Here is a 27,264-nt window from a genome sequence, read left to right as displayed (position 1 = left end):
ATAGTTTACTTTGAAGTGTGACTTTTAATATAGGGCTTGTCTGTTGGCTTTTCCACTGTGTTGTTTACTGGTTGAGGACACTGGGAGTGGTGCTCAGTCTAATGAGGTCACACCCTGTATGCCCGTCCCGCCCACTGTGCCATGACTGACACATGCTCTCCTGCCCCGTTTACTACAGCAGAGCGGCAGAGGAGCTGTCCTTGGTGCTGAGAGCGAGGAACGGTGTGAGCGAGTGCATGTGAGGGGGGGAAGAGGAGGAGGGTGGAGGCGTGTTCTTTGTGTTGTGAAGCCCGAGTTAATCCGCGGTGGCATCCACTCAGAGACGAGCCCCACATCCGAGAACCAGCACTGCCGTGAGAGCTGCGTCCTTCAAAAACAAAAACAAGGTTTCACTTAAGAAGGTCTTCACCTGAGTGTGCACGGTTCATCTCGGAAGAGTCCAGGAGATTTTCGTTTTGTTTTGCGCTGTTGTTGGACTTTTTAAAAGTGCATGTGGATGGGAGTTAGGAAGGATGCTTTCCCTTTTGATGTTGTTGCGCTCTTGCAGGTGTAGCATGTACCGATGAAGAGGAGAGCATCTTTCAGACTGGAGTTACGCACTGCACATTCCCAGCGGGCTGAAGGTTCTCCAGCTATAAGGAGCTGCAGACTTCATTCTCACTGCCTCCTGATTTTATGCCCGGGAATTCTACTTTGCGGACTGGAGCGTGACTTTGCAATGGCTTGAATCTTTCCCGTTGGACTGGAGTTGTAATCTCAGGATATCAGTCAGGTTTTGTCCCAGGTACTTTTGGGAGTCTAATGGATCTACCTGAACTGGCTGACACTGTAGCCAGCAGGGACCTAGTTCCTCTGTAAGTACATAACTCTCATCTGAGCTCTTGGAACTTTACATTCATCCTTATATATAACCTTACATACAACCTTATGTTTTTAGGCATCTAACTTGCTGGATAGACCGTCTCTTGATGGGACATTATAGCTACACTCTACAGACTGGCCTTAACATTTTACATTGAAGATGTATCCATCTCCCTAGCGATTACCTAAATACATCTTTTGTGCTCACCTTTGGAGAATAGTCATCTCTCCTCAGAGGGTCAAATGCTGCACATTTTGTCAAGTGTATGAATGATGGAGGATAAGATGAGATGTTGGAAGAGCATGATATAGAGAATCTAGTAAGGAGACAATTTGAAGGGAAGCGGGCTAAATTACAGTGTTTCTGACAGGCCATAAACAGTGTGCTTTAACCTGAATTGGGTTAAAGAAGAAAATATTTTTTTGCAGTTTGCAAACTCAAACTTGCTACTTACTAACTCAGCAAGGTCATGTGACATTAAATGCAACAGCGAATATGAAATAGTCCAGTCAACACAAGTTGCTCTAAGGTCGAAGACCGAAGATGCCATGTTGCAGAAGGACGCTGGACAATGGTGGTGGGTCTCTGAGCTGGTAGTGCATTACCCATCTGGCTGCTTTAACCCCCCTTCCCCCCTCCAACCCCCTCCTCACACACACACACACACACACACACACACACACACACACACACACACACACACACACACACACACACACACACACACACACACACACACACACACACACACACACACACACACACACACACACACACACACACACACACACACACACACACACTGCCCCTCACATGTAAACAAGCATGCCCAGATTCATGGATCACTCTAAAAAATACTGACCTACATAATACCGAATCCTGTCTCCTCCTTCTCCTAGACTTCTGCAGATGTACACTGCAAAAGACTTCACACCCACACACTCTGCATTACTGCATCAGTATGATTTTACGTGCACCCCCCCCCCCATATAAATATGCTTACTTAAGGGTTTAAGGGTTACTCAAGCTCAAAAAACTGTGTACAGTCACACAACCAACTCATTAAATGCAGCACAAATGGCCCACTAACCAGTGTCCTGCTACTGGATGCTTCATTTTCCAGTTTGAGAAATGTACTGGCCTGTTTTTGTGATAACCAGCTGTATACAATACTACAGCTTACTAGTAAACAATTTCTTTGTAGATGTGCTGCTGAGGCTTAGAGCGAGGCTCTCTGCGTTTGCTGATGAAGGGAGAATCTCATTGACCCAGAATCCTTGTTTATTTACACAGTAACCCGTTAAAATAGTATGAATGCCGTATGAATTCAACAGTTCTAAGCATATCATTATCATTGCATTATCATGACTCTAATAGGATAGAAAACAGAACTTTAACTTATCTATCTATCTATCTATCTATCTATCTATCTATCTATCTATCTATCTATCTATCTATCTATCTATCTATCTATCTATCTATCTATCTATCTCTCTCTCTCTCTCTATCTATAATCTAAAGCATTATGATAATTCAAATAATAATAATAATTACAAACCAATAATTCAAATGCTCACAATTGTAACTTTAATGTCACTATTTTTATTTGCAGAAAGCCCCTTTGGAATGCCTGTAAGCAATGATTAGCTCTAAAGAGGAGGATTCACTAATGTTTTTGCAGTATGTTGAAGACTGTGGACTGAAGGCATATAACAGATTGGTCACACAGAGCATTGACCACGTGTGGAATGAGAAAAACAAGATTAACTTTCAGGAGAAAAACGACAAGAAGCGAAAGCAGGAAGAAGCCATTAAAAGGTAAGTGGTTCGAGATATGTCAGCAATGCATGCATATGAAATCTTAAAAGATTGCTCATATTGCAAATATTCTCACTTACAGTTTTTCTCAGTTGCTTTGGTGCATTTCTCAGATCACAGCATCATCTGGTCACTTGTGCACATCAAAAAAAATAATTTTCATTCTTTTGAACTAATGCTTCAGTACGTTGATGCAATGGATTTCATACAGTTGTCTGCTGTTTCCTACATTATCAATTGTCATGTTGACCATAATATATTATACAGTTCACTTTCATTTTACAGTATACAGTAAATATACAGAGTATACTGTTATACTGACAACATGGCTAAGTATCTTGTTTGTGAACAATGATGCAAGCACTTATCATTCTGATGGCATAAATACTTTTGAGAGATGAACTAAGGGTTTTGAGCAAGTTACAGGCTTTTGCAGGTACTCCATTGTGTAGTGCTGTTTATATGAATTGTTTTGAGAAATACACTAACTGGTTTGCAAATGTTAATGATGATTCAAGAAATGAACAAAAACGACTGAGAAAAACTGTTAGATTGCAGATTGCAACTCAAGTTGACACACATGTATGTAAATGACAGCCACACAAGGAAACAAACCTTTGGTGCTCCCTTACACTAAGTCCCACTGGCAATGGCATAGTGGGATGTTGTTGATGGCAGAAAAAGACCATGTCCTCTTCAACATGTAGAGGTTGATTAATTTTCTAATTGTGACATATTTGGGGCTTGAACTTCATAACGACTTTCAACCTTGGCAGAGATTTATGTGCAAGACACGCACCCACAAAATGGATAATGTTGCTCTACATTACTGGTCCACTCACTACAGTTGTATCAATTTCACACTAGTCATTAAATAAAGTCTAGGTTTTCATCTTAATGTCATTTCAGTCATACAAAAATGATTGTAGTCATGACCAAAGGCGTCAGATGCATTTTGACACTTCAAATCCATGGCCTTGATAACATCAACGCATGCTGTAATTGTGTCAGTGGGCAATTTACTGTTGAGTGCTGCCCTAGACCTGTTGGCATAGATTGCATCGATCACATTTGGCACTGTCTTCTAAGTGCAATAAAAGCTGAATGCTGTCAGAGACCTCTTTCACGCATTTGGCTCAGGATTCAACTACCTAAAAAGCATTAATTTCAGCTCTGACATGGCATTAGTTTGGGCTTATGGGGAATGCCGGCTAATCGTAATACACATGTTACTGCAAAGAATAATTTGCATGGTAAAACATGCACAGCAGACATTTTTGTCTTCAGCTGTGCTCATCTTTTAATGATTTAGGCTTGAGTTTGGTTTGGACTTTTTATTTATTACAAACCAGAAAAATAATCAAAACCACTTTAGGGATGAAGCAATTTGTGGTTAATTTATAGTTGTCATCCAAACTCTTTGGGCCCTATTTAAAGGATCTAAGTGCAATTAGGTCATGTCCGAATCAACTTTTGCTAGTTTACATTGGGAAAAATGGTCAGTGCACCCGGCGCATGGTCTAAAAGGGTTGTCCCTATTCTCTTAATGAGTAATGAGCAATGTATTTTGGGTGTAACGTGCAACAAACCAATCAGAGGCTCATCTCCCATTCCCTTTAAAAGCCAGTTGCGCTCGCGCCATGCCAGATTTGCTATTTACATGGTAGAATTTGCAAGCGTTAAAGGGATACTCCACCGTTTTTTCATATTAAACTATGTTATTCCCTTAACTAAGACGAGTTGATACATACCTCTCTCGTCTCAGTGCGTGCACTAAATCGCTCTGTCTTGCGGCGAAACTTTGTTAGCACTTAGCTTAGCCCAGTTCATTCAATATGGGCCAAGCAGAGAAGCTACCAAACACCTCCACGTTTTCCCTATTTAAGTACAGTTACTCGCGTAGTGTAACTCGACCTAGGACGGTGACACAAAACAAAACGTTGCGCTTTTCTAAGCGTGTAAAATGGATAACTATATTGTATGGCGGAATGCCATAGCAAGTGCTTGGAAGCACTTCGACTTCGGCGCAGTAATATCTTCACTCGTGAAAAATCCTCTCACCGGCCCCCGCTCCCTCTAGTGAAGATATTACTGCGCCGAAGTCGAAGTGCTTCTAAGCACTTGCTATGGTATTCCGCCATACAATATAGTTATCCATTTTACACGCTTAGAAAAGCGCAACGTTTTGTTTTGTGTCACCGTCCTAGGTCGAGTTACACTACGCGAGTAACTGTATTTAAATGGGGAAAACGTGGAGGTGTTTGGTAGCTTCTCTGCTTGGCCCATATTGAATGAACTGGGCTAAGCTAAGTGCTAACAAAGTTTCGCCGCGCACCAGAGCGAATTAGTGCACGCACTGAGACGAGAGAGGTATGTATCAACTCGTCTTATTTAAGGGAATAACATAGTTTAATATGAAAAAACGGTGGAGTATCCCTTTAAAACTGAATGCTTCTCTAGCGAGGAAACGGATCTGCTCGTGCACGAGGTTAAAGCGCGTAAGCAGACCATCTACAGGACAAAGTGTACGCGCGTTGTGGACCCGCCTATAGGCGCACATTACTAAAGCAGTCTTTAAATAACAAAAAAAAAAAAACTGCGCCATTGACTTTAAAACAGGTTTTTGTTGGTCAATGGCTCAGTCTATTTCAGCTGCCTCAAAATAGCAACGCGCCAACAATGCGCCTGAATACACCTCGTTTTCAGACCAGCACATGCTCATGGATGCACAAATGGGCGCAAATTCATTTGCTATGCGCAGGACGTGAAAATGATAACTGTGTCGGGCTGAAACTAGCAAAAAACACTTAAGTCGCGCCTGGCGCTGCATTGTACCGGATATATGATAGGGCCCTTTGGATCAGCAAATGAGACAACCCATCTAGAATACAGTCATGATAAAATACTGAACAAGAAATGTACCCAACAGATTTGAGGTGTCCTACACAACCCAATGTTCCAGATTATGATTATTCACTTTTTAGGTCATCTCGACAAACCTTCATTTTGCTAACTCTGTCTGTTGATGTCTGGTCCCAGTCAAAAATCTCCTAAATTAGGTACATTTGATTGGCCACCAGATGCAGTGTTTAATTAAATTGAGTCTTCAGTGAGGCCCTGATTTATGTAAGACACTTCACTGTTGCGGCTGCTTGAACCTGAAGAATTTTCACCAAAATGTGACCACAAGTCACACTCTTGGGCTGTAAAGGGTATAGAAGAGTCTTTACCTTCTGATATTGGTCTACTCCTGGTCTGCTTATCAGCTGTTGCTTATATAAAATATTCATACTCGGTGGCTGGAGGATGAGTGCTAGAAAAAAAGAATAGCTGGATTTTTCATGAGGCATATAAGTGGGTCAATGAGACGACCCATTTTTACAGGAACTGATGGGAAGAGAGAGGAAGGAAAAGAGGGAGAGAGAAAAATCTGTTAGAAAGAGATTAAGTGTGAAGACCGTGCTTGCTGGAAATGCGTTCTGCCTAGTGACAGCTGGAGCAGCCGCCGACCAATCAGATTCCTTCATTGCTCTGAGTGGGGTGGGTCTTCATTCATTCTCTGCCATTCTGTTGGCCCTTCCACTGTCTCTGGGAGCACACGGAAACTTTGTCTCACGTGCTAATTTGCATACAACAACTATGCTGTAAACACTGAAAAGCGTGGACAGAAATAAATGGGAATGATATTGTTTAAATTATACTATGTAGGATTGAAAAACAATTGAATGTAATGTATTATTCTATGTTTAGCATTTTAATATATGGAATTGCTTTTCTTTTTTCTAAAATTTGAAAAGGCTGGAAAGTAGGCTATGCTGTCCTACAGTGCACTGGCTTTAAAGACATTACCCTTTTACTGGGCAAGGGCAATGCGATAAATAATACAGTGCCACACATGCACACACTAGGACTAATTCTCAAGCAGGATTCGGTCATCTTTTTTTTTTTTTTTTTTTTTTTTTTTAAAGAACTGTTTTCCTGTTTTCAGTCTGTTTAATTTCCCATATTTAAAGGTAATGCAATTTCTGTCACTAAACAGAATTGGCAAAATAGTAGGTGTGTTCAATTTGAAGCGGCGCTGCGCAGACCGATCTATGACATCAAAGTACCGCGAGTACACACCTAAGCACACACCTAATGACTATGGGGTCACTCAATATGCAATAATATTATTGATCTGACTGTACTGATGCTGTTGTATGAGAACTGAACTGAGCTGAACGATAACAGCCTTTTTTGCAGAACTGCTTTATAGATGAAATTAACTATTTTAATAATTAATGATCTTTACAACGGAACTTAATCAACACTGAACTGACTTCAGCTGAACAACAGCTGGAATGCATAATTTTCCTGTTATCACTGTCAAGCTGCTTTGAAACAATCTGTTTTGTATAAAGCGCTATATAAATAAAGGTGACTTGACTTGATATTTTCAATCGTGTTTTTCTAGATACGGCCTCCATTGGTTGGATAAACAAATAGCCCCACCCCAGACTCATGCCATTGGTTGTGTTGCAGTGCAAAGTTTTGAAAAGTGCAACAGAGCCCGAGTTTTTACACTGTTTGTGGAAATCTACCTTCAGATGGCGGAGCTATAATTGTCAGAGATAAGAGTCAAAATGGGACAGGATAGAAAATTCAAAACACATCTTGAATCAGTTTTTATTTATCAGTTTTCAAGTCAATTTAAGTTTTAATGCAAAAAAAACAAAACAAAACAAAAAACAAACTGCAGCATAATTGCAATTCTTCCTTCAGAATCTGAGAAAAAGATTGTGTAAAACTGCACTGAACACTTTGCTAAGGAGAAGTATGGCATCAGCTATTTTTAACAGTAGGAGACTTGTCTTTGCCGAGCAGGAGCAATCACATGCAGTGCAGACAGCTGCTCCAACATCACTGTTCCTCTTCCTAATGAGAGCTTAATACCTGATCCGTCACGTGTGTGTGTGTGAGGGGACTGGTTGCACAGAGCAACAGTAGCAGATTTTGTGTTTGGTTTCCGTAGGTACCCTGTTGCTAGGCAAAGTTAAGCCCCTGACCAATGAACCCTTCTCTCGAGACTCCTGCTGTTCAGCAGCTGTATGTTCGGAAGTTACCAAGTTACACAAACACATGTTCATGCTCAGGTAATAGACGTACGTCCTTGAAATCAAACTAATGACGAGTAAAGTCATTCTCTTTTGTGGGACAGAAATCTTTAGGGAATAAAGAGAGCGAGAGAGTGAACTTAACGGAGACTTAGATATAGTAGGGAGTAAATAGGAAGCATGTTTAAAAGTTAAAATAGAGACCAAGGAAGATCAAAGATATTTTCCAATGCAGTCCATTGAGCATTATGTCATATATTTGTAACATTGTATCATTGTCGTTATTGCATCAAATCCTGGAAAATGATCTCCATGCTATTTAGGCCTATATTCCTTGACAAAGTTAGTTGTTTATTTAACAACTAACTTTTTTTTCCAATTGGTCAAGCTCCATGAAAGTGCAATCAAAATATCCACTTTAAAAATCTATTCCTGCTACGTCGAGGGCCTTTTACTGTCTCATTACAAGTCGGAAGGGGTGCTAAACAAAAATCAATAGCTCTAAATAAGCCATTCATTCAGATGAGTAACTTCATCACAGATCTCATCAGAGCGTTGCTAATTACGTGCACAGACACACATCAGCACAGAATGATTTACTAAGCAGCGCTGTGTGGTTTAGGGCAGGGGTTCTCAGGAAAGCCCAGGGGGTCCACTAAAAATTTAATTTCAAATGTTTCTTTTTAGGTTTATACATAACAGTACTCTAAAAGTATTAGTTAAAGCCAATTAATTAGTATTTTCATTTGTGAACATTTACAGCTGTATATATATATATATATATATATATATATATATATATATATATGGAGGGAGTCATCATTTTGGAGGGTACTTGACATTAAGAGGCTGAAAAACTCTTGGTTTAGAGAACTGTAGTGCATTTGACTGTAATGTTCATGAGCGCTCTTTATCAATTATGCTCAAAATAATTAAATAATCCAAAATATTGTAGAAACAACAATGTTTTCATTAATTCCTTGTGTTTCTCTGTGTCATCTTGTGGATTACATACATGTCATGTCATGTCATCTTCTTCCGCTTATCCGGGGCCGGGTCGCGGGGGTAGCAGTCTAAGCAGAGATGCCCAGACTTCCCTCTCCCTAGACACTTCCTCTAGCTCTTCCGGGGGGACACCGAGACGTTCCCAGGCCTCCTCCCAGTGGGACGCGCCCGGAACACCTTCCTGGGAAGGTGTCCAGGAGGCATCCGGAACAGATGCCCAAGCCACCTCAGCTGACCCCTCTCGATGTGGAGGAGCAGCGGCTCTACTCTGAGCTCCTCCCGAGTGACCGAGCTTCTCACCCTATCTCTAAGGGATCGCCCAGCCACCCTGCGGAGAAAGCTCATTTCGGCCGCCTGTATCTGGGATCTTGTCCTTTCGGTCATGACCCAAAGCTCATGACCATAGGTGAGAGTAGGAACGTAGATTGACCGGTAAATCGAGAGCTTCGCCTCAGCTCTTTCTTCACCACGACAGGCCGGTACATCGACTGCATTACTGCAGAAGCTGCACCGATCCGTCTGTCAATCTCCCGTTCCATCCTTCCCTCACTCGTGGACAAAACCCCAAGATACTTAAACTCCTCCACTTGAGGCAGGAACTCTCCACCAACCTGAAGTGGGCATGCCACCCTTTTCCGACTGAGGACCATGGCCTCGGATTTGGAGGTGCTGATTCTCATCCCAGCCGCTTCACACTCTGCTGCAAACCGTCCCAGTGCATGCTGAAGGTCCTGGTCTGAAGGGGCCAACACGACAACATCATCCGCAAAGAGCAGAGACGAAATCGTGTTGTCCCCAAACCTGACCCCCTCCGGCCCCTGGCTGCGCCTAGAAATTCTGTCCAAAAAAATTATGAACAGAACCGGCGACAAAGGGCAGCCCTGCCGGAGTCCAACATGCACCGGGAAGAAATCTGACTTACTGCCGGCAATGCGAACCAAGCTCCTGCTCCGGTCGTACAGGGACCGGACAGCCCTTAGCAAAGGACCCCGGACCCCATACTCCCAGAGCACCCTCCACAGGCCGCCGCGAGGGACACAGTCGTATGCCTTCTCCAAATCCACAAAGCACATGTGGACTGGTTGGGCAAACTCCCATGAACCCTCCAGCACCCTGTAGAGGGTATAGAGCTGGTCCAGTGTTCCACGGCCTGGACGAAAACCTCACTGTTCCTCCTGAATCCGAGGTTCTACTATCGGCCGTATTCTCCTCTCCAGTACCCTGGCATAGACTTTCCCAGGGAGGCTGAGAAGTGTGATCCCCCTGTAGTTGGAACACACCCTCCGGTCCCCCTTCTTAAAAAGAGGGACCACCACCCCGGTCTGCCATCCCAGAAGCACTGTCCCCGACCGCTACGCGATGCTGCAGAGGCGTGTCAGCCAAGACAGCCCCACAACATCCAGAGACTTGAGGTACTCAGGGCGGATCTCATCCACCCCCGGTGCCTTGCCACCGAGGAGTTTCTTGACTACCTCGGTGACTTCAGCTTGGGTGATGGACGAGTCCACCTCTGAGCCTTCACCCTCTGCTTCCTCAATGGAAGACGTGACGGCGGGATTGAGGAGATCCTCGAAGTATTCCTTCCACCGTCCAACGACATCCCCAGTTGAGGTCAACAGCTGCCCACCTCCACTGTAAACAGCGTTGGTAGGGCACTGCTTCCCTCTCCTGAGGCACCGGACGGTTTGCCAGAATCTCTTCGAGGCCAGCCGATAGTCCTTCTCCATGGCCTCACCGAACTCCTCCCAGGCCCGAGTTTTTGCCTCCACAACCACCCGGGCTGCAGTTCGCTTGGCCTGCCGGTACCCGTTAGCTGCCTCAGGAGTCCCGCAAGCCAACCAGGCCCGATAGGACTCCTTCTTCAGCTTGACAGCATCCCTTACTTCCGGTGTCCACCACCGGGTTCGGGGATTGCCACCTCGACAGGCACCGGAGACCTTACGGCCACAGCTCCGAGCGGCCGCTTCGACAATGGAGGTGGAGAACATGGTCCACTCGGACTCAATATCTCCAGCCTCCCTTGGGATCCGGTCGAAGCTCCGCCGGAGGTGGGAGTTGAAGATCTCTCTGACAGGAGACTCGGCCAAACGTTCCCAGCAGACCCTCACAGTACGCTTGGGTCTGCCGAGTCTGTCCAGCTTCCTCCCCCGCCATCGGATCCAACTCATCACCAGGTGGTGATCAGTTGACAGCTCCGCCCCTCTCTTTACCCGAGTGTCCAAGACATACGGCCGCAGGTCAGATGAAACGACCACAAAGTCGATCATCGACCTACGGCCTAGGGTGTCCTGGTGCCACGTGCACTGATGGACACCCTTATGCTTGAACATGGTGTTCGTTTTAGACAAACTGTAACTAGCACAGAAGTCCAATAACTGAACACCGCTCGGGTTCAGATCAGGGGGGCCGTTCCTCCCAATCACGCCCCTCCAGGTGTCACTGTCGTTGCCCACGTGGGCGTTGAAGTCCCCCAGTAGAACGACAGAGTCCCCAGTCGGAGCACTTTCCAGCACCCCTCCCAGAGACCCAAGAAGGCCGGGTACTCTACACTGCTGTTTGGCCCGTAGGCACACACGACAGTGAGAGACCTATCCCCGACCCGTAGGCGCAGGCGCAGGGAAACGACCCTCTCATTCACCGGGGTGTACTCCAACACATGGCGGCTGAGCTGGGGGGCTATAAGCAAACCCACACCAGCCCGCCGCCTCTCACCATGGGCAACTCCAGAGTGGTGAAGAGTCCATCCTCTCTCAAGGAGTGTGGTTCCAGAGCCCAAGCCGTGCGTAGAGGTGATCCCGACTATCTCTAGTCGGAACCTCTCAACCTCACGCACAATCTCAGGCTCCTTCCCCGCCAGCGAGGTGACGTTCCACGTCCCTAGAGCTAGTTTCCGTGCAGGGATCGGGTTGTCAAGGCCCCCACCTTCGACTGCCGCCCAATCCTCTCAGCACCGGCCCCTTACGGTCCCTCCTGCAGGTGGTGAGCCCACGGGAAGGCGGCCCCACGTCGCTCTTTCGGGCTGAGCCGAACACATACATGTGTTTAGTGTATTCCGTACTTCAGAATAGAAACTATAAAACAGAGTTTTCATACTGTTATTATTACATACAATCTAAAAATGTAAATATACTGAACGAACATCAATTAAATTGTGGCTTAATGCTTTAATATATGGTAACACTTTACAATAAGGTTCATTACTTAACATTTGTTAACTACATTAGTTAACATGACCTAATACTTCTACAGCATTTATTAATCTTAGTTAATATTAAATTCAACATTTACTAATACATTATTAAAATCAAAGGTTGTATTTGTTTACATTAGTTAATGCACTAAGAACTAACATGAACAAACAATGAACAGCTGGATTTTAACTAACATTAACAAAGATTAATAAATAACAAATGTTTTGCTCATTGTTAGTTCATGTTAGTTAATACATTAACTAATGAACCTTATAAGTGTTACCATATATCATACAATGCTGCTCTTGACTTCAGAATCCATTCATGAACTGTTTTATTCCTATATGTGTGGTCTCTTCTCAGGGGGGAAGAGGTGGTCGTCGAGGGTAAGCACCTGCGAATGGGCTCAATGAGCATGCCAGCCCCTGCGGAGCACGTGTCCCCTCACCAGCACCAGCAACAGACCCCCTGTAATCCGGGCTTCGCCGTTCGCTCCCAGTCCCTGCACTCCGTGGGAGGAGGAGTGGAAGAGGAGGGCAGCCCCACATCCCGTAAGCAGCCCCCACCCAAGCCCCGGCGGGACCCCAGCACTAAACTCAGCATCTCCTCTGAAGCTGTGGACTTCAGTCCCACCGGGTGTAAAGGCGATGATTCAGAGAGGTGTGACGGTAAGATGCCATGGTGTTTAATCCAAGCTTCACATTTCCTGTTGAGATCCACTGATTCTGTACTTATACACTAGCTGATGCTGAAAAATTGGTTCAACTGAATCTTGGCTAAAAGCAAACACACCTGAGTCAACAATGTGGACAGTACCATCATTTTGAATAGTCAAATAATGTGAAGCCTTAGCTGGACTAAGCTGTGGAAACAAGACTGTAGTAGATGATGTTTCATAGTCCTCCAGTTGCAGGACAACATTTTTACACATTGAGCAAAGGTGTATACAGTTGACCCTAAAATTGTCTCCCAGCATTTCCTTTCAGTCACAGTAGGTGGGTTTGTTCTTGTTATAGGTGAACTGTAAAGTGCCTGCTAATTAACCATTTAGCTTACTATTTCCTGTCCTCTCTCCACTCTTTTATCAATAAAGGTGGCAAATAGGCCAAAAAAAGTCTGCTCTTGCGCGAGGTTAAAGTGCAAGCAGACCATCTATGGGTTAAAGTGTATGCGCATAGTGGACCCGCCTATTGGCGCACATTACTAACGTGCTCTTTAAATAACAAAAAAAATAATACTGCGCCATTGACTTTAGACCAGGTTTTTGTTGGTCAATAGCGCAGTCTATTTCAGTTGCCTCAAAATAGCAACACGCCAACAATGTGCCTGAACACACCTAATTTTCAGACCAGCACGCCCATGGGTGCACAAATAGGCGCAAATGCATTTGCTATTTAAACAACTTGGACGTGAAAATGATAACCGCGTTGGGCTGAAACTAGCAAAAAACACTTGCGTTGCGCCTGCGCTGCGTTGTGGCCCAAACTGCGCCTACGCTGCATTGGGGCCCAAACTGTTTAACAGCAGCATAATTAACTTAACTATATTGTTTATTCTGTTCAGTTGTACATCTAATTCTTTCTTGAGCAGTGCTGTTGCTGCCATTTCATGAACGCAATTAGCCATTTACGTCCATCGTCCTTTTGTCCAGCTGAAGTGCAGAGTATACCCATTCCACCCTTTCATGATTAACATATAGCAAAGTGATTGTAAATATGAGTGCAGTGTTGTGAATGAGCTACGAATTGTAGGGTTAATACAACTGAGTTCTTTGCTGTTCTCAACAACACCCACTCTTGTCATGTTATGTCAACACTGTCCCAAGGGATATCCTCATGCAGATCTCAACAAGCCCATCACTTTATTTCCATGTAGTGATTGCTCTCTTTTTGTTTTCAAGTAGTAAACAAGCATAATGTGTTTTTGTGTTAATTTTAAGTTGTTGTTGAAAAGAACAAGATATGCATCCCTTTCCATAGATGCATGTCATGCAGTAAATGCAAAATAGGATTCTAATGTTAATTATGTTTACCCTCATAGATACAAAAGCAGATCAGACTCTTTGGTTTAATATTCCAAAACTCTGATGAGTTACAGAACATTCGTCAAAGAACCAAAGCTGCAGGCTGCAAAAGTATTAAGTTGATTTATGTTTCTGCAGTACTGACGTATGTTGTGAGAGTTGCTTTTCGTCAGAATTTGAAGGGATCACAATGTGCACGCAGATCTTCCTCAATGCCACGGCAACCAGCCCACAGAAACAGAGACCCCCTGCTGCTCAACCAATCCAGACATCAGACATCAGCCTCCACCAATCGTCAGCGAGGTGACAGGAAGTTAGAGCGCGGCAACAGCCAATGAGGAATGGGCAGGCAGCCAGCTCAACAGCCCTTTAGCCAATGCGCACCAAAGAGTGGGGGATGTCCCTCATTCAGAGAACAGTTGCGTGTTGAAGCGGGGGGCGGGGGGTGGAGGGTGTGTGGGGGGAGGGACCAGCGCAGAATTCATTCAGGAGTAGCGATTGACCTAGATTTAGTTCCCCTGGAGGAGAGGGGGCGAGGGTAAACACATCCTCTCGTAGGGAGGGAAGAGGCAGAGAGAGCAGGAGCAAGGGCACATTCAGAGGCGTTGAAACGGATCACAAGATCCACCAGTCTTCACTTTCACTGAATTAACACACATATATATATTTTTTCTTTCTCCAGGCATGCGCAAAGGGATTCACTGACTCCCAGAGAGAACATGAAAAATGACTTTAATCTTGTGCAATTGTACTCTTTTCCCTCTTTACACACCCACAAAACGTTTATGAGAAAATGTTCTTTGGATATGATGAAAGATGATCTTTTCTCAGTACTGAAAATCAAGGCGTTTTGTCATTTTTATTCTCAGAGTGGAGTTGGAACAGTAGAGCTTGTGTACAAGATTATCATCTATACTCGTGTGTGTCACTTTTGAGGGAGTGTCCAGATTGTGTTTGCCGACGTGTGTATTTAAAAAACAGCTTTTTTTATTGTATGTCATATAAAATAAATTACTGTGTGCGTGTATGGAATTGGTGATAAAGTTGGTGACTGAGTTGGTGCAGCAGGACCATCTGGCATCTGAATAAATGAAAGTTATTAAATCATCCTATGTACAGATGACTCGAACTCTCTGCTACTATGCTAATCCATATCTTTCTTTATGTTTTTTTTTTCTGCTTACTCAGGAACACAAGGCTGCAGTGAAGACTGCAGGAAAGTTCCCCCACCAAAACCTAAAAGGAATCCCAACACGCAACTGAGCACTTCCTTTGATGAGTCTTATATCCGCAATCATGGTTCAAAAAGTTCTCCCTCTATCTTCTCAAGGGATAGCCAAGCCCCTTCTCCTCCTCAGCCACAGGGCCCACAGGACTCAGACTTTGATGAACCCATCTATATTGAGATGTCTGGGAACGTGGGCCAAGAACCGACCCCTCGTGCTGAGGAAGACGAGCCGGGTGAGGCTGTCTATGAAGAGATGAAGTACCCTACCCTTGACGAGTTCGACTCCCGTTGGGATCTTTTGAGCTGTCGATCGCAGTGTGCCACACCCTGCCCACCTGAGCTTGACATCCATGCCCCCCTGAGCCGTTGTACCACCCCTCGAGGCACGCCCCTCCTTTGTGACATCCCCGCCCCATTCCCCAACTTGTTGGCCCACAGGCCACCTTTACTGGTTTTCCCTCCTGCCCCTGCTCAGTGCTCGCCCAACTCAGACGAGTCCCCACTCACCCCTCTCGATGTAACAAAGCTTCCTATGTTAGAGAACGGCTCTTATGGCAAGTCACCAACTTCTCTGGAACCTTCTGGCTCTGCCTCTACATCGCACCTAAGACGTGCTGAGAGGGAGCTAACAGCCACTCCTACATTAACAGTATCTGGGCGATCGTCGGCACCGCCGTTGCCCTGTGCCCTCTATAAAAGTTCCTCCTCTTCACACGGTTATCAGCGCAGCCACTCCGCCTGCCCCTCACCTGTCAGCATGGGCCGCTGCCTGACGCCCCTCAGCCTCATGCGCTCACCGCCTTTTGACGGTCCGTTTCCCACAGCAGGCCTTCCTCGCAGCGCCTCGGCCACACCTCATGGAAAGGCATCCCCGCCACAGGATTCAAGCTCAGGGGGGCGGCATCACGGATCTATGCAGAACGTCTCAGTGGCACGCTCACGGACGCCTACTAGCCCACTGGATGAGCTCACCAACCTCTTCACTACTGGCAGGAACATGCTGAAAAAGAATACCAGTGGCAGAAAGAGCAAGGAGCCGGGAGAAAGTGAGTGCGATTGTCTATTTCTCAGATTAATATATGTAGTCACAAATTTTTAGTAATTGTTCACCAGTGTCGAAACCTTCAAACATTCGCTCAAGTGTATTAGTTACACAAAAAGACACATCGTGCAAAAACAGTTAGTGTTCAACATTCATGCAAAATACATTTAGTAAAAACAGATTTAAAGTTTTGTATTTTTGCAGTAATTTTATTGGTTATACTTTATTACGATACTTCACTTCAGACATTCTACTAATTATAAATAGCTTTGCAACTACATGTCTAACTCTTGTCTAACTAACTCTTATTAGAGTAATATTAGACTGTTAGGTTAGGGTTAGTAGAATAAATTGACATACTTACAAATTTACTTATAGTCAGTAGAAAGTTTTAGGCTGATATAAAGCAGACAGTCTACTAATACTCTGATGACTTGCAGTTGACATGTAGTTGCAAAATTACTTATTGTTAGTAGAATGTGTAAAATGGACTATCAAAATAAAGTGTTAGTACTTTGTTACGTGAAGACTTTTATTTTGGATTTTGTGCACCTGTGGATGATTTTGGGAAAATTGCAGGGACTGAGAGAGCTAGTGTGGGGATTGAGTGAGTTGTAGGCCTGTTTTATTATTTTCCTCATGAAAGTTGTCCAAAGTCCATTAAATCCTGCGGGTCTATTATATTCACTATGTATTTGTGAAGTTTCTAAGACACTCTGTGTTGGACCTAACACCATGATATAATTATAATTATTCAAAGCATGCCATCCATTCTGCCCTTGTGTTTTGGCATGCTTCTCTCTGCACAAAAGTTTAATCAGATTTTTACAGACTGACATAGATCATAAAATTTAATCCAGAGAGATTAAGAGGCTAAAGCAGTCAGTGTTCATTCCCCAGACCTGCTGCTGATGCATTAAACCAGTAGCATGTTTATTTTAATATGTAAACAGTTCTTAACAACTGCTCTAAAAAAACAATTTTTTTAAGTCTTTATAAAGGTACATAAGTGTTTATCTGCATGTGGTGGCAGTTAAGGTAGTGTCAGTTATTAACTGTGAATATCATCCATTAGAATTGAATTATCTAATTATGTGGGATCATATTGCAGACAGTTTTATATGGCTTACTCACATTTTCATAAGTGCAAAAGGCTAAAAAAACAACAATTATAAAACAGACTCTAAAAGAACACCTCCTATCCATGTAAAAATCAATTTAATGCACAGTCTTTTGCGGCTTATTGCTTTATTTTGCATGTTTTTGCATAACAAGACTGTGATTGCAATCTCTCCATACATGTCGACTATCGTTACTTAATGTAAGTTACAAGATGTGAACTGTCATTTGTCATTGAATCTCACCTCTGGCAACACCTCTCAAAAAAGGTCAGATTGTCAAAAAGGCCTTGATATCACTTCATCCCATTGAAAAAATGGTCCACTGCACTTCAAATGCAAAAGCACATTACTGCTCATCTAAAAGAGGAGGAGGAGGAGGAGGAGGAGGAGGAGGGGGGTGGTGTCTCCCTGCAGAGTCTCCCTCAAAGGATTTAAAGACCAATCCCGATGCAGGTCACGGCAGCCACATTGCAGTGAATGTGTGAAGCTCTCAGCACTCAGTGCAATGAACGTGCAAAGCCAGTGAGCAGAGCTATACCTGCACAGGCACGTACTGTGCTTAAGAAAAAAAATGAAGCCTTTAACTTAAAGGGATAGTTCACCCCAAAATGAAAATTCTGTCATCATTTACTCACCCTCATGTCGTTCCAAACCCGTAAGACCGTCGTTCATCTTCGGGACACAAATTAAAATCTTTTTGATTAAATCTGAGAGCTTTCTGTCCCTCCATTGACAGCAACGTCATTGCAACTTTCAAGGCCCCAAAAAAAACACAAGGAAATCCCGCACACTATCAATACTTGCAAACGAGTATCAAAATTGTATTAGCAATGTTTCGGTCTCATGACCTTCATCAGGCATATCCAACTTTCAAGGCCCAGAAAGGTAGTAAAGAATAGTTAAAATAGTCCATGTGACTCCAGTGCTTCAACCTTAATGTAATGAAATGGTGAGAATACGTTCTGTGCACAAAAAAAAAAAAAAAAAAAAACGACTTTATTGAAGAATTTCTTCTCTTCTTTGTCAGTTTCCTACACTGTTGACGTAGTAAACACACTGCAGCGCTTCCGGGTTCTACGTCAGAACGCAGGCTTTGTATTGGCCGGCTCCTGCGTCAGCATCACTCGCATGCGTCGTGGAGCTCATGTGAACAGTAATGGCCAACTGGCATCAGCATTTTGACGTAGAACCCGGAAGCGCTGCACTGTGGTTACTGACACACAAGAGATGAAATCATTCAATAAAGTCATTATTTTTGTTTGTTTTTTTGTGCACAAAAAGTATTCTTGTCGCTTCATAACATTAAAGGTATAGCGGAGGATTTTCTTTTTCCGGGTGGATCATCAAGACTATTGGTCCTCCTAAGTGTCAATCATTCTGGTGATATGTTTACGTAAGGCCGTCATACGTGCTCGTGCACACGATTCACACGATGGCGTGTGCTCAAAACACAGGTTGGGCTTCCCACTGATGCCTCAGTCGCGAAGTTTCTACTTGACAGGTAAAGTTTGGCATGCTATTTGGAGAAATCCATTTAAAATCACTGCTAGTAAAAGTTAATGTAAGCTATGATTAGCTCGTGCATGCTCTCTCGTGCACACGTTTAATATGCGTTCCCTCTCGGGAGCAGGTAGAGTGTTGCGCATGTGCATTTTTTCAAGAAGTGTAGAGGGCGGTTCTTTTTTAAAATTCGGGAAAATCCTCTGCTATACCTTTAAGGTTGAACCACTGGAGTCACATCGACTATTTTAGCAATGTCTTTACTACCTTTCTTGGCCTTGAAAGTGGTCGTTACATTGCTGTCTATAGACAAGTCAGAAAGTTCTCAGATTTCATAAATTCATTTGTGTGTTGAAGATGAACAAAGGTCTTACGGAATTGGAACGACATGAGGGTGATGTTAATAATTGATATGATGATACAGGTTCATAATTAACATGAGTAATGCATAATTTATTATAAAAGGTAACGGTAACCCACTAGTAATGACTCAAGTGTTACTACATCCTTCTAAAGGAACTACTAATTATTTGGATCAGTATTCTAAAGTGAAAAACATGATAACTACCTAATATTGACTGAAGTCATTGTAAGCTTTTGAGTAATTCTGAGTAATAAACTTTAGTCATTACTAGTGTGTTCCTTCCCATGATCTTCACTTTAGAATACTGATCCAAATAATTAGTAGTTCCTTAGGAAAGATGTAGTAACACTTTGAGTCATTACTAATGGGTTACCATTACCTTAGATTATACATTATGCATTATTAATATTAATTATGAACCTGTATATACAGGTGCTGGTCATAAAATTAGAATATCATCAAAAAGTTGATTTATTTCAAGAATTCAACTTAACAGGTGAAACTAATAAATTATATAGACTCATTACATGCACAGTGAGATATTTCAAGCCTTTATTTGTTATAATTTTTATGATTATGGCGTACAGCTTATGAAACCCACGAAATCAAAATCCCAGAAAATTTGAATATTACATGAAATCACATAGTAATTACACAGTAATACCATGGTCATTGAACCAGGTTTTGGTTCTTTTGGCAGTATGGGCAGGTGCAAATCCTGCTGGAAAATGAAGGAAGCATCTCCATAAAGCTTGTCTGCTGAAGGAAGCATGAAGTGCTCTGAAAATGTCCTGGTAGACAGCCTGCGTTGAGTGGACAGCACAGTGGACCAACACCAGCCGATGACATGGCTCCCCAAACCAACACAGACTGTGGAAACTTCACACTGGACTTCAAGCATCTTGGATTGTGTGCCTCTCTGATGAGATGCAAAATTTGCTCTCATCAGAAAAGAGAACTTTGGTCCACTGTGCTTTATTAAATCCAGAGTCAACGCAGCCGTCTACCAGGACATTTTCAGAGCACTTCATGCTTCCTTCATTTTCCAGCAGGATTTGCACCTGCCCACACTGCCAAAAGAACCAAAACCTGGTTCAATGACCATGGTATTACTGTGTAATTACTGTGTGATTTCATGTAATATTCAAATTTTCTGGGATTTTGATTTCGATCAAAATTATAACAAATAAAGGCTTGAAATATCTCACTTTGCATGTAATGAGTCTATATAATATTTTAGTTTCACCTGTTAAGTTGAATCCTTGAAATAAATCAACTTTTTGATGATATTCTAATTTTATGACCAGCACCTGTAGTAGTTCTTAGTAGTCTTCAGTGAGGTATGAAAAATACTGATTAGCTGAACTACCACATTCGACTGAGCACTATTACTTACTAATTTGTTAATCAGAGTTTCTTGTTAGTTAATAGTAGTTACTAGAATGTTAATAGTGCGTTACTCATTTGTTCCTGTGTAGTTATTCATTAATGAAGGAACGGTATTCTAAAGTGTTACCATTTTATTTGAGTTTGCTGGTGTTGCCTGGGGCCAGTTGCATAGACTAACTTGTAAGACTAGTCTTAGTGGTTTATGCAACCGGCCCCTGGTTGCCATGTGGCTTTTAGGTTTTTACCTGGTACTCATGAAGTGTGTATCTGTTGTTGTCGGGATGGTTGATTTTGCACATTTACATATGGCCTATTTGGGTCTTGCACCTGTGCTGCACCTGTATGTTGTATCATGCAAAGACTGCGTTGGCACAGGTTATGGCTGTGCTGATGCAAGAGTATCATCTGTCCTTCACTGTGGAAAACAGTGCGTGACCTATTTATGAACCCACTCATCGATTGTGTTGAAAGCAAAGAACAGGCCTACCGCACATTTAAACAATACTACCTGGCAGTACACAGAAGGCAGAGAAAAGTAGAATAGAAAGGTGTATGTGTATACATAACAAAAAATATCTTGAGTCATTAAAGGTAAAGTTCACCCCAAAATTTGTATTCTGTCATTTCCTTGTCATCATGTCATTTTGTCTGCAGAACACAAAAGGAGATTTATTTGTATTTTTTATTTTGTAGATATGATGAAAATCAATTGAGACAGTTTTGAAAATATCTTCTTTTTAAAGAAGAAAAAAAATGCATGCATGTTTAGAATAACATGAGGGTGAGGAAATGATGCTGGTCATACTCATCACACACACACACACACACACACACACACACACACACACACACACACACACACACACACACACACACACACACACACACACACACACACACACACACAAATCCAAGTTCAATATAGTGTTATAACAGGCCAATTTAAGTTAATGTGTTAATGTAATAAAAAAAGAAATCAAAGAAATATCAATACACTTTCCATCTGCCCAGATTAGGGTAGAAACATATTGTGCTGCACATCTGTATATTTAATGTGTGTGCCACACCTGTCACAAATTCACTGACACAAAACCACACACAGTCCAAAGAGGAACACCAAACAAACCACTTTATGAATTCACGGGGACACCTAGTGACCAAATTCCAGTATTGCAACAGAAAATGGTTACACTTTGATGGTCCACTTTAGACATTCTTCTGACTAGAAGTAACTTTGCAACTATATGTCAGCAAAGTGAAGTACACAACTTAATTTCGGGAGGAGTGAACCCATCTAATCTTTCAATTAACCGGTAGAGCATATAAGCAGCCGCTCACCTTCCTCCGACATCAGCTGTTTTGGCATCCCTCCATCGGGGGGTGGGGGGTGTATCAAAGCCCATATCAAATGCTTGTTTCTCCAAAAAACAATGCTGCAGCCAGTTATTCTACCTTGAAATGTCCACTGTCAATTTACCCAATAGTATTTCGACACCCTGGGTTGCCAGCTGGCAGAAAACACTGCGTATTTGAAGCCATGGAAGCCAGCAAATAAACTGGGTCAGAGATTGCAGTTGCGTGTCCTCAATCTGGCAACCCTCATGAGCGTTGAGTCTGAGGAGGAGGGAGCGAGGGAAACAACTCTCTCTAATATTTTATTTATTTATTTGGACTGCAGTACCCATTTCAACCGCTAGCTTTCAATATTGCATAATGCATAATGTTAGTAGAATAAGTTGACATGTACTTGCAAAGTTACTGTTGTCTGTTAATGTCTGTTGGGAGACCATAAAAATAGTGTGTTAGCAGATATTAAGACAACATCAGTAAGTCTACTAATACTCGAATGAGAGTTAACTGACATGTAGTTGCAAAGTTACATATAGTTAGTAGAATGTCTAAACTGGACAATCGAAATAAAGAGTTACCAATTTTTTTTTTTTTTTTTTTTGGAATGCATCAGTGTGAAGAGTTCAGCATGAAATGTAGTCACTGAAATATCTGTAATGTTTTATCTCTTCTAGGTGAAACCAAGGGAAAGGGTCACAGTTCTGAGTCCAAACGGGAGCACAAGGAGAGGAGCCATCACAGCAAAGAATCCAAGCGAGATAAAGACCGCAGCAGCAATGGCAAGTCCTCGCATCGACGGGACAGCAAAGACAAAGAGCAAAATGGCTTTGAAGTCTTATCTCGACATGACAGCAAGGACTGCAGCTACAGCAACGCTGAGCCATTACCCAGAAGGGACAGCAAGGACACTGGATGTAACGGCCCAGAGCAGCTTCACCGACAAGAGAGCAAAGATCGAGGCAGTAGCGCTGAGGTACTGCCTCAACGGGACAGCAAAGACAGGACCGATCACCGCAGCAGTGCAGAACCCATCACCAGACGGGACAGCAAAGACAGGACCGATCACCGCAGCAGTGCAGAACCCATCACCAGACGGGACAGTAAAGACAGAGGTTGTATTGTTCCAGAGCTCTTGTCCAGACAAGACAGTAAAGAACTGCTAAGAAATGGCCATGACACCAGACGTGACAGTCGAGAGAAAGTTTGCTATGGGATAGACCTTCCTCACAGACATGAAAATAAGGAACAGGGTAGAACAGGCATGGAAAGTCGACGGAATAGTAAAGATGGTGGCAAGCATGGCACAGAATCTGGTCAGGACAAGGAGAAGAGCTCAGAGTGCAGGCGGGGGAGCAAGGAAAGGATTAGCAATGGCAGTGATGTCATGAGCAGGCGGGACTGCAAAGATAGGGGAGTACACACACCTGAGACTTTACCCTGGTATGAGGCGAAAGATAGAAGCAACTATAACACAGAATCACCCAAAGCACAGGACAAGGACACAAGGTCTGGATCTTCAGCCATGGTGTCATCCAATCGATCCGGGCGATCCTCCATGAGTCCGAATATAATGTTGGGGAACTCAAACTCTGGTAAGAATAGCATTTGTTTGACAGCTGGTCAGTTGATGTTACTGATGGGCCAAATTCTGTATCCAGCTGTTATCTCAGCCTGACTCGCTAAAAGAGTGCTGAAACCTCTCTAAAATCAGCCAACAGATCAACCCCATCAGGCTGGGAAACCAGCTTTGGCTAGTTTAAGAAGTTTTATCAACTGGTTGATCAGCTTCACTATAAATGTGCTAGAAATAACCAGCATAAATCAGCCTGGGGTTTGTTTCCCAAAAGCATCGTTAGCCAACTATGGTTGCAAGTTTTGCCTAACCCTAACCCCGTTATCAGCATAGTTTAACGAGTCAGTTAAACATATTCTAACGAACTTTCGCAAACATCATCGCAAAGTTGTGTGGTTGGAACGACAGCTCTAGACCTGTGGTTGGAAGGTCTTAGTTTCTTGTTAGTTATGTTTCTTGTATAGTCTATAGTTTCTTGTTCGCATGACATGTGGACTCAAAATAACCTTATCTTGAGCAAAATAAGCAAGCTGACATTCAGTACAATCTATATCTTTTATACATAGAAATGTCATTTACGTCTTTTAGTTTGTCAAAAGATTTAATGCACCGTTTTTGAAGAGTGCGTATGTGCGTATTAGTTCTACTGCGTTCTAGTACATAATGACGAGCCTATGATTGAATCTGGAAATAAAGCAACATAACTTAGAAAAATTTGAAATAGTTCTCAGATCCCATGTCCATAATTTATAGCAAAACATCTAGCATTAATTCGATCTCAAACAGATTAACCGCTTGAAGAGATGAACTTGAATAGATCAAGGTCAAAATAAGTTATGACTTCACACCACCTATGTGACATCATTAATCAACGTGGTTGAATGACAAATTTGCGACAGTACAGTTTCGGGAAACAGTCGTGACTAGCTAGCTGATTTCTTCAACGATGCATCGTACTATGGTAATAAAGCAGCGAGTTACTTCGTTGTACGGGAAACGCACCCCTGATCTATTCTGGAACAGCACAGAAATTCATGCTGGTCAAAGCTGATCTTTTCAGCTGGAAAGACAATGTCATAGTTGATGTTTCATGTTCATCTGTTCATCTTTCCTTGCAGACCTGAAGACAGTTTCAAAGGCAGGATGGTCTTCTTCCACAGCAGTAGCACAATCTCCAATAGGCACACCTCAGAAACAGCCTTCAGATGTCCAACAGGTACTGTCTTTATCACTGAACTTGTATTTGTGCAGCTGTAAAATAACAGACCTGACAGCCTGTCTTCTCCTTGTGTCCAACAGATGCCCCCTATGCCATGGCTGTATGGTGACAGCACCATGCTGGAGATGATCGAGAGGAAACAACGCCTCTGCCGGGAGATACGGTCTCGTCAACGGCTTCCTGACCGTAGCCCATGCAAAAAAGAAAGCCTGCCTACCATGCCCAGTTGGAAGAAATCAAACGGGGCGAAGAAGTACAGCCCACCTCCCTACCCAACTCAGACCACTGTCTTCTGGGACACGGCCATTTGACTTGGTCTTGTGAGCACTTTAGGGTCATGCTCTGCCCTTTATTTTCAGGCAGGGTTGAAGCCAATCAGAGTGTGCTCCCACCTGAGGATGGGTGGGTGGGGTTCATATAGCAATATTTCAGAGGTTGTAGTTTATGAGGTTTTCGTATCATTGTTAATATCTAATATTTTTATACTCAGTGTAATTCCTTAATGACCTAGCATCAATAGATATTTTCTAAATTAAATGGAATATCTTTGCAAAGATTATGTAGAGTTAGTCCAATGCAATTGTTGTTTTTCTACCTTTAATTTATTTCCATTTTCATTTATTTATTTATTTTTTAACATCGCAATACACAGTACCTTTTCATCAATAGCTTTCTATTTCAAGACGTCCATACTGAATGAACTCTATTTTAACACTGGATGTTATGGAGATTGGATTAGGGCTAGCTTACTTCTCGCTGCCTTTCCACACATTATTAGATCATTTATTTGAATGTCTAATATTAAGAAATAAACAGATCATGCATTTTTCAAAAGTCCTTCGAGAAGGACTTCATTTCATTGTTCTGCCTTTAGTTTCTATAGTGGTAGGTTTCAGAGAGTATGATTTACTCTGATTAAATGTCGGGTCATTGCACATAGAAAAAGGGTAACAGTTATTTTCTGTGTAAAACAGAAAATGTCTCTTTAAAGGGATGTTGTAACTGCTCTGTGTGTACATGGTGTGTGAAGAGCTGTAAAAACAAGGGGTGACCCTCTCCTCTTTGGGTCTGTGGCAATAGCTGGCGGGTGCCAGTGAGAATCCTCCAAAGGAGGGTCACCCAGAGATTAATGACAATCTGGAATATCAAAGTTGTATTTTTTGCATCTCAGCATTATTGAAGAATTGTGTACATGAATAATTGTAAAATGAGAAGTTTTTTTTTTTTTTTTTTTTGCGCAATGGTCTTGTATAGAATGACTGTGCCATTATTTATCATATGTTTATGGAGTAGATTGATTGGAAATTTCAGACAGACACAATATCTGTATTAGCAACACAAACCAATGACTGATAGCTCTCAGCTATTGTATGTAGTACACATGGCCACATGGTCTGGCAACAGGAATTATGGCTGCATAAACAAAGAGGCTGTACACAAGAGAGCTGCAATTCCACAATCCTTTACCTGGATACACACAGTTCTCCCTCTACCTCAACCTCTCAGATCAGTTCAAGTGGTCATTCATTTGCACAAACAATGCAACAAACAAATGCAGCATTGCATTGCCAAAGTACTTGGATCTTGTAGTAAAATCCCCTCTCAATCCCCCTCTCTCATTCCTCCCTTTGACCTCCATGTTGGAAACTGATGCCTGTACAAAATGGGTTGCCTTGGAGACCGGTACTCACTGTAACTGGGTCACATTGGGTGAGAGGTCACGAAGACTGTAGACTTTCAGAGGTAAAGGTATCGTGTACCGGTTGCTAGTTTACAGGCGTTTTGGATTTGGGGGAGGAATAAAACTATTAAACAGCTGAAATTGCGTTTGAGATCCAGTATGAGACAGATGGTCCATTTTATCTTCCTCATAGTAGTCAAAGAGTTTGAGAAAGCTGATCCAAGGTTCGAGGTTAAGGGGAGCAAATAACCGAGGTAGCACTTGGTCTGCAGTCTCAAAAAACATGGAGGTTCTGATATAGTGTAGCCTGTTTGTTTGTATGTGTGCCAAGCTATGCTGAATGCAGATCAAAAATAAAGATGATTGTTTGAAATTCACTCTCTTGTGGCCAGAGGGTGCCGTTTGGAAATGTAACAATGTACAATCTCTTTGTATGTAAAATGTGCACTGTGACGGGTAGAAAGCCTATGTCCTTTGTCTTATTGCACTGAGTGTTCTCTTATCTGTACAGAAATGTTTGAAAAAAGTATGCTGATTGTCACAAGAGACTTTTCAAGATGAAACAATAAATATAAACCTCAAACTTCTGTGATGTGCTGAGTCTCTTTTTTCTTTCTTCAAAATTATGCCAATTACAGTAATATGGTATTCAAAGAACATTCTTTGTGAACATACTTTATTGGCTCAGTAAGATAGTCACTATTCAGTATGTGTACAGTGCAAAATTGACTTTTATTCCTACCTTTCTGCTGCCTTATGCTGTCACATTAGCTAAATTTAAAATTCCCATTGGAACGATTGAATT

The 27,264-nt window shown here is 42.6% G+C and overlaps 1 protein-coding gene across 1 annotated transcript; it reads left to right on the top strand.

Moving 5' to 3' along the window:
* Positions 1–237: 237 nt before the first annotated feature.
* On the top strand, positions 238–27,046 carry nyap2b (neuronal tyrosine-phosphorylated phosphoinositide-3-kinase adaptor 2b). Its single transcript, XM_084411562.1, has 7 exons — positions 238–854; positions 2,475–2,680; positions 12,333–12,637; positions 15,181–16,266; positions 22,661–23,578; positions 24,678–24,775; positions 24,859–27,046. The coding sequence occupies exons 2-7, from the start codon at positions 2,502–2,504 to the stop codon at positions 25,087–25,089; spliced, it is 2,817 nt and encodes a 938-aa protein (XP_084267688.1). The 5' UTR covers positions 238–854; positions 2,475–2,501; the 3' UTR covers positions 25,090–27,046.
* Positions 27,047–27,264: the final 218 nt, after the last annotated feature.

Source organism: Rutilus rutilus, assembly GCF_951802725.1.
Source record: "Rutilus rutilus genome assembly, chromosome: 6".
NCBI lineage: Eukaryota > Metazoa > Chordata > Actinopteri > Cypriniformes > Leuciscidae > Rutilus > Rutilus rutilus.
The sequence above is the reverse complement of the archived record's forward strand: the minus strand, read 5'-3'. Positions and strand labels throughout refer to the sequence as shown.